Below are 13,949 nucleotides of genomic sequence, written 5' to 3'. Positions count from 1 at the left end.
TTACGACACCAGTAGAATTCCACGCAGGCGGCAACGACGTGGGTGTTTTTTCGGTAATAGTTAGACAATAAGTCACACATTTCTTGGAAGGACAGAGAGGCAGGTTCCCGCAGAGGGGCTAACTGAGATAGCAGCTGATAGATCCATGGGGAAATCGAAGATAGAAATAACGACTTACACATAGGAGTGTTGACAATGCCGAAAGCCAAGAAGTGTTGCCGCAAACGCTTCTCATAATCCTCCCAGTCTTCAGCGGCCTCGTTGTAAGGAGGGAATGGAGGCGGAGAAACAGAAGACAGACGATGAGTAAGCGACAGCGACAACGCCTGAATAGCAGCCATCAGCTGTGTTTGTTGTGCCTGAATAGCAGCCGTCAGCTGTGTTTGTTGTTCAATGAGCACTTGCATAAGCTGTTCCATGTCTGCCCTGTCACGAACAGACAAATCCACAACACAGTGAAAATATCCCAACCTCGTTGCCAAAAAGTGTTATAACCTTTAATCACCAATAATTGCATGGATATTCAAACACACTCACTTAGAAACAATAGCTGGTTGCATGATAACAACTCAGTATCTCTTATTCGACTGCCGTGCCGTGACATGCGGCCGGCGCCGTTCGTAGCTACGTGGCGCTCCCGCGCTCAGCCGAGTTGCGGAGCGCCTCTATCGCTGTTTGCACGTACTCTCATGGTGGCACTGTTAAATGTCGTGGCACTGTCACAACAAGAAAACTGTTAATAATGATCTGAGCAATGTATGAGATGCTGAGCCATGATACTGTCTTGTAGCTTTGCAGCAGGGGCAGGTTTTATGGTGGAATCATGTGTTATGCTCTATTAAGGAAAGGTATTTAGAGTATGATGAATTTTCCATTTATATATGGAAGGAGAAGATTAATCAAGCTTATCAAAATATTAAACACTAACCACTGACATTAGATATGATCCTGTGAAAAATTTCTAGCTAATAATGCTTAAATGAACCTATATGAAAGTCACATATGCTGATGTAAGGATTGACATTCAGCAACCTACTATGCAAACATTATCTGTCTGTATTAATATCTTTATTGAAACACTCATGTCAAATGTCATAGACTGCCATATTGCAGTGCTCCATGAACTCAATGTAATTAGCTCTACATAAATAGTTGCCTGTATTTAAAAGGCATAAATAGGGTATATACACAAAATTATACAAATGTAAATGTGTAACAAAACTTTGCTACAATTTTTTGTCATTTTCAGGGATAACATGGATGCTGAAGGTGTACAAAGGTCTTCTAGAAGAAGCAGCAGTTCTGAAGATAATCGATATAGCATCTCAAACTTAGTGTTTGCGCATGAAAGGTGATGAATTTTAGTTGTAGTGTAAGACACATAGCACACACTTGGCATCACTGTTTTGGCACTGCAGGCTCTCTAGATTGGGGAGGTGTGGAGGTGTATTAGGTGGAGTGGGTGACAGGAATAAGAAGGAGGTGGGTGAAGGTCTTTTCCTCTTTCTTATATGTACTCCTTTCATCAATTAAATTCAGTATCTCCTGTGTTATTCAAGGATTTCTATTAGGCTTTGTCTTTTTACCTATTTGATCCTCTACTGCCTTCACTATTTCAACTCTTAAAGCTACCAATTTATCTTCTACTGTTTTCCCATCTCCTGTTCCAGTTGCCTAAAACTCCTGAAACTCTCAACAACCTCTGGTTCTTTCAACTGTTTTAGGTGCCATCTCCTTAATATCATACTTTTTTTTTGCATTTTCTTCAGTTTTAATCTACAGTTCACAACCAATAAATTCTGGCCAGAATCAACATCTACCCCTGGAAATGTCTTGCAATTTAAAATCTGGTTTCTGATCTATGTCAAAACAAGGCTCTGGGAGTAAGGTGAAATACCATCAGACTTCAAGAAGAATACAATTATTCCAGTTCCAAAGAAATCAGGTGCTGATAGGTGTGAATATTACCAAACTATCAGTGTAATAAGTCATGGTTGCAAAATACTAACATGTATTCTTTATATTAGGAGAATGGAAAAACTAGTAGAAGCCAGCCTTAGGGAAGATCATTTTGGATTCCACAGAAACATAACAACACATGAGGCAATACTGACCCTATGACTTATCTTAGAAGATAGGTTAAGGAAAGGAAAATCTACATTTCTCTCATTTGTCGACTTAGAGAAACCTTTTACTAGTGTTGATTGGAATACTCTCTTTGAAATCCAGAAGGTAACAGATGTAAAATACAGGGAATGAAGGGCTTTTTACAAATTGTGCAGTAACCAGATGGCAGTTATTAGAGCTGAGGGGCATGAAAGGGAAGCAATGGTTGAGAAGGGAGTGAAACAGGGCCTATTGCCAATGTTATTCAATCTGTATATTGAGCAAGAAATGAAAGGAACAAAAAAATTTAGAGTAGGAATTAAAGTTCATGGAGAAGAAATAAAAACTTTGGGGTTTGCTCATGACTGTTATTCTGCCAGAGGCAGCAAACAACTTGGAAGAGCAGTTGAACAGAATGAAGAGTGTCTTCAAAGGAGAATATAAGATGGACATCAACAAAAGCAAAACCAGGATATTGGAATGTAGTCTGATTAAATCAGGAAATTAAATTAGGAAACAAGACACTAAAGTAGTAAACAAGTTTCATTATTTGGGTAGCAAAATAACTGATGATGGCTGAAGTAGAGAGGACATAAAATATAGACTGGCAATGGAAAGGAAAGCATTTCCGAGGAAGAAAAATTTGTTAACATCAAATATAGATTTAAGTGTCAAGAAGTGTTTCCTGAAAGTATTCGTATGCAGTGTGGCCATGTGTAGACGTGCAACATGGCTAATAAACGGTTCAGACAAGAGGAAAATAGAAGCTTTTGAAATGTTGTGCTACAGAAGAATGCAGCAGATTAGGTGGCTAGATCACATAACTAATGAGGAAATACTGAACAGAATTGAGAGGAAAGAAATTTGTAGCACAACCTGACTAGAAGAAGAGATCAATCAGTAGGACACATTCTCAGACACCAAGGGATTACCAGTTTAGTATTAAGGGGTAAAAAATGTAGAGGGAGACCAAGAGATGAACAAAGTAAACAACAGTGAACCAAATGGAAACAAAGTTTTATAGAGGTGTTGAGGGAGAGAAGTGGGGAGAGAGAGAAGTCATGGGAACAGGGACAGAGTTCATCATGGGATAACCACTAGCACAGACTGAGACCAGCTGAATTGTTGGAAGGAGAAAAGAGGATGTGGGGAGTGCAGGTTCCAGGAGCCAGAAGTAGTGAAACAGCCATTATTCATTACTAGTTTCTCCATGTGCTCCATAACTGTTTGTTTCATTAGCAAAAGGACTGTTCCTGTTGTTCTGTAGAACTTTATTTAGTCCGCTAACAGTTTCAGCTTTTTGTTAAGCCATTCTCAAGTCTGTACACAAACATATGGGAACCTTGTTTTTCCATCTTCAGTCATCTATATGTATACATCCATCACATGTATGGCAGTTATGAATCCACTTGAGAATGGCTTAACAAAAAAGCCAAACCTACCAGTGACAACATACATTTCTACAGAGCAACTGGGTCACATTTTTCATTGGTTAAGTAAGCCATTATTCGACTTAAGCATATTTTAGTAAATAGCCATAGGGTGATCACCTTTGATCTTCCCATTGTTATGGTCACTTATTTAAGTAGACAGACCACAGCTGGTGATGCACACAATATGCCCACAGAATGGGCAGAATTTGAAATTAGATACAGCTGATTTCACAGATTGTTCTGTCACTGATGGGGTAAGATACATCTGCAACACAACTGGCAAAGGTTGTTCTGATTGGGTGAATGGGACAGGACTTGCATTTGTGCCTGACCGGTGATATGACGGGCATATGGTACGAAAAGATGGAAGATACTAACCACATCCTCCATCAAGGCTACCTCTCATCTCACTATGAAATGTGGAATATCCTTCCCAAACTCATATTCACTAATGCTCCCCTCCCCCCCCCCCCCCCTCCTGGTTGCTACAATGGTATTCCAGCCTCCCCCTCCATTATAACACATCTATGGTAAAAACCCATGTGCAAAACTTTCATCATGCACCCTATCACACACCTTATTCCAGTCACATCATAGGCATGTCTTACCCCACTATAGGCAGGATCACCTGTGAAAGCATATATGTCATCTATCAAATCTGCTGCAAGTTCTTCATAGGTTTTACACTGATGAGTGAAAATTATTGTGGGAAAATGATTGTGACCACTGCCCACCATGAGATTGAAATCCAACTGGTGGTACTGCAGGAATGGGACATGGGAGAAAAGTATACAAGCAGAGCAGAGATGAATGGGGGTCCCATTGCAGCAAAGATACAAGCAGAAAATAGGGAAAGCCACTGAAATAAGTGACTATGACAAATGGTATGTTGTTATGGCCTAGAACTTAGGAGCAAGCAGCTTGGAAACAGCAAAGCTGACCAGCTGTTCATGTGCTACTGTCATGAGCTTCTATAGAAAATGGTAGAAGGATTGCAGAACTATGAGCAGGCCACAAGGTGTTGGAATTACATGACTTAGCACTGAACAAGGAGATTGGAGGCTTTTCAACTATGTGAAACGGGATGGACAGTAGTCTGTGGCAGATTTGGTGATTGAATACAAAGCTGGTGCAGGCTAAATTATTTCTGAGCACACTGTTTGGCACATATCGGGTTCAGCAGCACATGACCCCTATGTGTTTCCATATTGACTCTACAACATCTCTCAGTTATGACTGCAGTAGGCACAGTATCATAGAGGCAGGTTTGTGGATCGCTGGAAATGTGTCACACGTCTGATGAATCACATTTTGTGTTACACTAGGTTGATGGCTGTGTCCAGATATGCTTTCATCCAGGTGAACAGCTACTCAAAACATGCACTGTAGACAGACACCAACTGATGGAGGCAGTATTGTGCTTTGGGGGCACATTCACCTGGGAATTCATATGGCCAGAATCATGTACAATGGTTTCTGGAGCATGAAAATAATCTCTTGTTGGTGTGTTCATCATCAGATTCACAAAATATGAACACTGTGGAACACATGTTGGTCTCTGTAGAGTGCCAGCACTTTGCTGACAAATCACTTACCCATAATTTATGGGAATAACATGAGCTGTGGCATAAGCATCTAGTGTCACATACCTAAGGAAACCTACCAAATATTTCTTGAATCCATTCCAAACACAATCACTGCTATAACGCATTCTAAATGTTGAGCAACTCACTGTTAATTGGCTGTTCATAATATTTTACTCATCAGCATACGTTAGCTTAACAAAAAATCAAATGCTTTTCTGAAGGAATAGCCACTGTCATACTGTGAACAAGAGCACAGCTGATCACATGTAGAGGCACAGCACAGCATGCCTGACTTCAAAGGATGCTTCACAAACTGTGCCATCTGGATACCCCCCACCCCTCAGTATCAAGTTACCTTATGTTAATGAATAGGAATTGTACCTTCAACAAATTCTTTGATCTCGTAGTCCCATTGGCCTCAGTGATCATTAGCCTCTGCCCCACTGTCCCACATCCATTTCCTCCCCCATTCCAAACCAGCTTCCCAACATTTAACTCTACATTAATTTATCTGTCTTTTAATTTACACCAACACTGCACCTACCACTGACTCCTACTTTCCTTGTATCCTAAAATCTCCCATTCCTCTCTCATTCCCCACTAAAAGTCCATACCTCCTATTTCACTGTCACACCACTTCCCTTATTTGAATGAAAGTGAAATCATTGCTGACACATCTCTGTTATATTTCCTAGCTGTCTCTTCCTTAAATACCCCTTGCCTTGCCTTCCCTTCATGTCTCTCTTTGTTCATGTTCTCTTTATGCCTCTCATCTGTTGCCTCCTACACTACCCATCATCCAAGATGGGTTGATTTATCAGCAAGTGTATTTGAAAGATTAACTACAACTCAATATTTTTATCATTATGTGCACCCAAAATTTGAAGCATTCTGCATTATTCAGTAACCCATATTATTGTTGCACTGATCATTAAAATTACTCTATTTGTGGTACAGAGCTGAATATACTGTGTTTTTACAAAATTAAGCACTAGTCTATTTACAGAAACTCATTTATTAATTGTTTGAAAAAGTTATTGAGAATGTTTGTGGCCAGTTGGTTAATTTATAACATTTTTGTCATCTGCAAAAAGTATCAACTCTGTGGAGTGCATGTCAACTATAAGGTCATTCACATACACAAAGAATAGGTGACGTTCCAAAATCAAACCCTGTGGGCCTCCATTTGTGATTTCTTCTCAGTCATAGAAATTTGTATTCTTCTGGCATTATCCAAAATATGCTAGCCCACTTTTGTGTTCATTTTGCCAAATGTGATTCAAATCTGTTGTTAATTCCATAAAATTAAAGCTTTTCAAGGAGAATATCATCTTTGCATGAATGACTGTACCATGCCTTGATGTGCACAAATCAAGTTTGTTTTTATAAATATTTAAGTGTAATATTTGAAGACAGTTTGATCTTTCTGGGTACATTAGCATTCTGTCTATATGAGTTCTGTGATATATATATATATATATATATATATATATATATATATATATATATATATATATATATAAACAAAGATTCCATGACTTACCAAACGGGAAAGCGCTGGTAGACAGACACAATAAAAAAACACACAAACACACACACAGAATTTCAAGCTTTCGCAACCAACGGTTGCTTCATCAGGAAAGAGGGAAGGAAACTCTTTGCCTTTTAATATGTCTGCTTGCGTCTGTATATGTGTGGATGGATATGTGTGTGTGTGTGCGAGTGTATACCTGTCCTTTTCTCCCCCTAAGGTAAGTCTTTCCACTCCCGGGATTGGAATGACTCCTTACCCTCTCCCTTAAAACCCACATCCTTTCGTCTTTCCCTCTCCTTCCCTCTTTCCTGATGAGGCAACAGTTTTTTGCGAAAGCTTGAATTTTGTGTGTATGTTTGTGTTTGTTTGTGTGTTTATCGACCTGCCAGCGCTTTCGTTCGGTAAGTCACCTCATCTTTGTTTTTATATATAATTTTTCCCACGTGGAATGTTTCCCTCTATATATATGGCATGTGACGAGAGCCTCCCGTCCGGTAGACTGGTGCAAGTTTTTCGATTTGATGCCATTTCGGTGACTTGCGCATCAATGGTGATGAAATGATGATGATTAGGACAACACAACACCCAGTCCCTGAGCGGAGAAAATCTCCGACCCGGCCGGGAATCGAACCCGGGCCCTTAGGATTGACAGTCTGTCGCACTGACCACTCAGCTACTGGGGCGGACAGTTCTGTGATCATAATTTAGTTTTCTGATCACTATTTTTTTTAAATATTTTCTTCTGAATTTTTCACTGTGTGCTCAATGCTCTAATTTTTGCTGACTACAGTTGAAAAATTTCCATATAACTACATTTTATCTGTCATGTTATTTAATAACTGCACCTGCGGTGTACAATACGGCTCAAGTGTTGACTGTAGTGTATAATAATTTAGTTGTATTAGTCGATACAGATTCCAGTGTTGTCAAGTGTTTGAACTGCCATATGAAAGTTAGTTCTGGCCTGCATTGCAGTTACTGTAATAGATGGTTTCATTGGACATAAAGCAGTTGTGTGGGAAACGGTGATGTAAATGAGCATCTTTTGTGGTATTGCAATGTCTGTGCATGAGACAAAACAATAGCTGAACAGGAGAGAAAAATCATGGCCCTTAAGGAGGAGTTTGACGCTGATAGCAAGGAATTGAAAAGGTTAATGTGAGAGAAGTAGAAACTTGGAAGTGCTAATGTCACACAAAGAGAACAGTTACTGACAGTTTGCCCTGTTATATGTGTTAGATAAGCAAGAGTCTGCACCAAATGTAGATGCAGCCAAGGCAGAACAGGCATTTAATATACAAATGATCACTTCAGAGAGAGTAAAGTCCAACTGTTGTAGTAGTCATGGAAAGAGTGTGGAGTAATAGCTGCAAGAAGATTTAAGAAACAAGTAACAAGTTAGCAATTTCTTCAAACCAAATGCAAGTTTTATACAAGTGATAGAGGATGGGGGTTCTTTGTGCAGATATTTTGAGAAGGAAAATCATATGGTGATAGTGGATGGGGCAAGAAACAAAATGGACATGGGTCAGGGCAAGACATAGTAAAGATTGCTTCAGCAACAAACCATACAAATGTTGAGATTTTTTAGTGTTTGTGGAACTGTAATAGGTTCTTGTTGAACATCTCTGTCAGTTGGATCAAGCTGGAGCAACATGGAGTTTAATCAAATACTTCTATCAGTTATGGGGTCAAACATGTCTTTGATTGTTGTTGATGTTTTTGGCAAATGGAATTTTGTGGCTCGTTGCTTACATCTCGGTAACACATGAAAATAGAAAGGGAAATACTGTTATTTATAGGAGTATTCTGGTAGTCTCTAGTGTGAGGACAGCATCTTTTCTCATGACAAATGTAGATTGTACACTGTTGGTATTAAAAGCAATATAACAAAAACTTTTGTGACCAAAACTCATGTAGACTGTACAGAGGCACATATTTCTTTTTTTTTTCCTTTAATCAAATTTTTATGTTGTCCACAAATTGCAACAACTTCTAAGCTTTTCATGCTAATTAAAGTGATGGAAACATGGTCTTTTCTGAAAATATTTCTGACCAAAATGTGATTCTGGTAGCTGAAGTCTAAGGTTTTTGTTAATCATGCCTTTTGCCTGCTTGTGGTGATATTTCCATAGAAAATTTTGTCCCCTAACACATATTTCTTCATAACTAATCTAGAAGTGATTTAACAATTTTCATAAATTTAGTTTTAATTTTTTTAGTATAACAAAAAAATTTAAATGATGCCTACAGTATATGATCCACACCTTCTCCTAATGTCAAGTTTCTATGCTTAGCAGTTTGAACTGAGTGATGTTGGATCAGTGAAACAGTCTGGCACTATATCACCCCAAAATAGTGAAACATATATTTTTTTCATTTTCAACCAAGAATCCAAATACCAGTTTTCATAGATTTAGCTTCAAAAATATTTTCAAAATAAAATACTTTCATAAAACATTTACCTCTCACCCCCATAGGGCCTTACTTTCCAAAAACACTTCTTTTTACAACCAAGAAACCAAATTCAAATTTTTATAGATTTATTTAGCTTTAAAAATGCTTTCATAATAAGATATATCATAAAATATTTCATTCCCTATTTCACCTCCTTACGAGCTGAATTTAGAAAAATACCAAAACATGTATTTTTTTATTTGTAACTGATAAGTCAAATACTAATTTCTGTGGATATAGTTTAAAACACTTTAGCAGTTCTGTAACAATGATTTATTGTCAAAAAACAAATTCACCAACTATTTCAGTCCCATAACGATTACATTTCTAAAAATGCTGAAACACGTATTTCTTTATTTCTGACTAAGAAAACAAATACCAAGTTTCGTACGTCTAGCTTCAAAATTGGCTTAATAATGACATATTCTCAAAAAAACCTTTCCTCCCCTATATCACCCCTTTAGGGGTGGAATTTCTAAAAATCCCTTCTTAAATTTCAAGTTTATGTCCTTAATGGTTTGGACTGAGTGGTGATGAGTCAGTGAGTGAATCAATCAGTTGGGACATTATATTCTCTGTCAGAATAGGTCTGTCGGAAGATCTAACAGTAACAACCAACCACCACGCCATCCTCAGCTCATAGGCATCAGTGGATGCAGACACTGAGGGGAATGTGCACAGCACTTGGCTCTCCTGGCCATTGTCAGTTTTCATGGTCAGAGCCACTGCTTCTCAGTCAAGTAGCCTCACAAGGGCTGAGTGCAACCCACTTGCCGACAGCACTTGGCAGCTCAGATGGTCATCCATCCAAGTGCTGTCCAAGCCTGAAAGTGCTTAACTTCTATGATCTGATGGGAACTGATGTTACCATTGCTGCAAGGCCGCTGGCTCAAACAATACGTAGAGATGAAAAAATAAAGTCAATGAACTTCCAATGTAGCCACAAATCCTATAGTTACAATACATGTTTCAGAACATTATTTGACCACTGAAATAGGAATCTGGGTCAGGTATGTGGAGAGCAGGAATTGCATCTTATATTTTGAAGGGGTGCATATATAGAAATATTAATATCCTTAGATTTTGCAGCACTCAGTATTTTGAAGCTTGAACTTCATAGAATTCTATTCAAGGTAAATGGGATACTCACAATATACTTGACTCCATCTGATAATCATGAAGTCTCTGTAAACAATGACTGGAACATTCTACCAATTGTTCTATTGAAACTTCCTGGCAGATTAAAACTGTGTGCCTGACCGAGACTTGAACTCGGGACCTTTGCCTTTCGCGGGCAAGTGCTCTACCAACTGAGCTACTGAAGCACGACTCACGCCCGGTACTCACAGCTTTACTTCTGCCAGTACCTCGTCACCTACCTTCCAAACTTTACAGAAGCTCTCCTGCGAATTCTGGAATTGTTCTATTTCTTGATGACAGAAATCCAATCCTCGGTCACAGAGCAGTTCTAGAACCATTATGTTACCATTTGCAATTGCTGCAAATCAGTTTCTTAATTGCCAGGGCATTGTTGTCTGTGATCAGTGTCAATGGCTTTCCTGCCTGATCAGCATCACTCATGTCTGTACCGCCTTGGAAAAACTGTTGGCACCATTTCACCATGGCTGGACACAATATTGCGTTTGGTCCAATACCACAAGAACTTTACAGTGAAGCTGTGTGTTTTAGACATTTTGTCCACAAGAATTGTATTGTACTGTGTACTTTAGCCTTGGAGTACATGTTGAAACACTGTGTCATTTCACTCCCATACTGTGATAGACCTGCTAACCATACCATACCAGAACTACATCTGCAAGAAACTCAGAACATGTAATCTCTTCTGATAATATGCTACTCTTGTTATGCAATGGTCTCAGCATGGGAAGATATTTGTAACTTACTGTTTTGGAGACCCCCCTCCCCCCAATATTTGTTGACTGTATAGAGTTACATAAAGTTATTGTGACTGCTTTACATTTTTGGCAGTGCTATTTGTTGGAGAAACTGCTACTCTTAGAGCTCTGCATATTTGACAATGAAGGTATGAGCACAACTTATTGTGGTTTGTGAGGAATTCATTCTTTGCCAAGATAGAACAGCCTGAAATTGATGGACCTTAAACTCAGTTGTAGTTCTTTTTGTCCGCAGTACCAGTCTAGTTCTTTTCAATCCCACATGTGTCTGCTCTCAGTTAATATCTATGTTCCCAAAGTGATTTAGGTACTGACCAGTGCATACTGCTTTCTTCACACTTGTTTTAGTTGACTCTGGATTTTCATTTTGATTGTACTGCATAGAAATGAGTCAGTTAGGTCAGATTAGATTAGATTCAGTTTACTGTTTCATAGAGCCAATAATGAGATGATTCCTGTGGGTATGGAACATGTCAGAAAGTATAACATAAAAAACATACAGAATTTGAATATAATATTCACTACCCTGATCATTTGTCAGGAGATCATCAAAATGGGTGAATATATTATAGTAAACTGGAACTGCTAATATTTACAGAATTAATACACTGTCAGAATGAAACAGCTATGCACTTTTAATGAATTTATGATACACAAAACGCATAATCTTGACAGTTGTGACAAACTGCTGTCAAAACTGAAATCTAACAGACATTTTTACTTAAACTGGTGTAACAATCCCTGTTAAGATATTCATTTATAGAGTAGGAGGAGTTGTCTATCAAAAAGTCTTTCAAACTCTTTTTAAACTGTGCTGTATCTGAAACCAGCTTTTTAATGGTTGCTGGCAATTTATTGAATATGTGTGTTCCTGAATATATGGACCCCTTTTTAGACCAAGGTAAGTGATTTTATGTATTCATGTAGATTGTTCTTATTGCTAGCATTGATCCTGTGTATTGAGCTATTAGTTGAGAACAGAGATATGTTACTTGCAACAAATTTCATTAAGGGATAAATATACTGAGAAGCAGTTGTTAGAACACACAGTCCTTTGAAGAGGTTTCTACATAGAATGAGATTTTCACTCTGCAGCAGAGTGTGTGCTGATACGAAACTTCATGGCAGATTAAAACTGTGTGCCAGACCAAGACTCGAACTCGGGACCTTTGCTTTTCGCGGGCAAGAGCTCTACCAACTGAGCTACCCAAGCATGACTCACGCCCCATCTTCACAGCTTTACTTCTGCCAGTACCTCATCTCCTACCTTCCAAACTTTACAGAAGCTCTCCTGCGAACCTTGCAAGACTAGCACTCCTGAAAGAAAGGATATTTCAGAGACATGGCTTAGCCACAGCCTGGGGGATATTTCCAGAATGAGATTTTCACTCTGCAGTGGAGAGTGCACTGATATGAAACATCCTGGCAGATTAAAACTGTGTGCTGGACTGAGACTCAAACTTGGGACCTTTGCCTTTCGCGGGCAAGTGCTCTACCAACTGAGCTACCCAAGCACGACTAACGCCATGTCCTCACAGCTTTACTTCTGCCAGTACCTCATCTCCTACCTTCCACACTTTACAGAAGCTCTCCTGCGAACCTTGCAGGACTAGCACTCCTGAAAGAAAGGATATTGCGGAGACATGGCTTAGCCACAGCCTGGGGGATGTTTCCAGAATGAGATTTTCACTCTGCAGCAGAGTGTGCACTGATATGAAACTTCCTGGCAGATTAAAACTGTGTGCTGGACCGAGACTTGAACGCGGGACCTTTGCCTTTTGCAGGCAAGTGCTGTACCAACTGAGCTACCCAAGCATGACTCACGCCCCATCCTCACAGCTTTACTTCTGCAAATACCTAGTCTCCTACCTTCCAAACTTTACAGAAGCTCTCCTGTGAACCTTGCAAGACTAGCTCTCCTGAAAGAAAGGATATTGCAGAGACATGGCTTAGCCACAGCCTGGGGGATGTTTCCAGAATGAGGTTTCTACATGATGTTCTGGCACCACAAATGATTCTTATTAAACACTTTTCCACACTAAAATCTTTGGTTCATTTTCATGGTTTACCCGAGAATATAATCCTATATGACATAATAGAATGAAAGCAAATAAAGTATACAAGTTTTTTATATTTATATCTCCTACATCTGACATAATTTGCACTGCAAATACAGACTTTTTAGGTGCTTCAGCAATTCTGAGGTATGAACTTCCCCTACTGAATTTATTATTGAGTTGTAATCCAAGAAATTTAACACTGTCAACCTTTTCGATCTGTGTGTCGTCATATGTTATACACATGCTCGAAGGAAATATCTTACAGGTTCTGAACTGCATATAGTAGGTCTTTTCAAATTTTAATGACCGTGAATTAACTTAAAACCTTCTATTGATGCCAATGAAAATTTGATTACCAGCCCTTTCTAAGTCTGACTTGACTTTCTATTTATGACAGTGTTCGTATCATCTGCAATCAAAACAAAATTAGAATATGACACTGTAACAGATGAGAGGTCACTAATGTGCACAAGAAAAAGCAATGGACCCAAGATGGAACTTCGAAGAACACAGCATGTAGTTAATTCCCAATCAGATGAAGACTGACTGCTTGCTGCACAGGTATTCACCTTCCATTTCCTGTTAGTTAGATAAGACTCAAACCATCTCACAACACTGCCAGTGGCACCACAACATCTACTTTAGTCAAGTGAATGCTGTGAGTCACACAGTCCAAGGCTTTTGACAGGTTACAGAAAATGCCAGTAGCCTCTAATCTGTTGTCTAATGAATTATGTATGCTCCCATTGTATCAGTAAATAGCTTTCTCCATATCATAATCCTTAACAAACCCAAACTGTGACTTGGACAATTTATTATTTTCAGTCACATGCTTGAAGAGATGTTTGAACAGAATC

At 38.9% G+C, this 13,949-nt stretch overlaps 1 protein-coding gene across 1 annotated transcript in view; it reads left to right on the top strand.

The window, feature by feature from the left end:
* LOC126469634 (uncharacterized) overlaps positions 1–13,949 on the top strand; it is a 69,961-nt gene that overhangs the window by 42,212 nt on the left and 13,800 nt on the right. The window contains exon 3 of the mRNA XM_050096760.1: positions 1,250–1,351. Coding sequence (XP_049952717.1) covers positions 1,250–1,351 — 102 coding nt within the window. The remainder of the gene's footprint in view (positions 1–1,249; positions 1,352–13,949) is intronic.

The sequence above is a fragment of the Schistocerca serialis genome, chromosome 3, assembly GCF_023864345.2.
Source record: "Schistocerca serialis cubense isolate TAMUIC-IGC-003099 chromosome 3, iqSchSeri2.2, whole genome shotgun sequence".
NCBI lineage: Eukaryota > Metazoa > Arthropoda > Insecta > Orthoptera > Acrididae > Schistocerca > Schistocerca serialis.
This window is presented reverse-complemented; position numbering and strand designations above follow the sequence as displayed.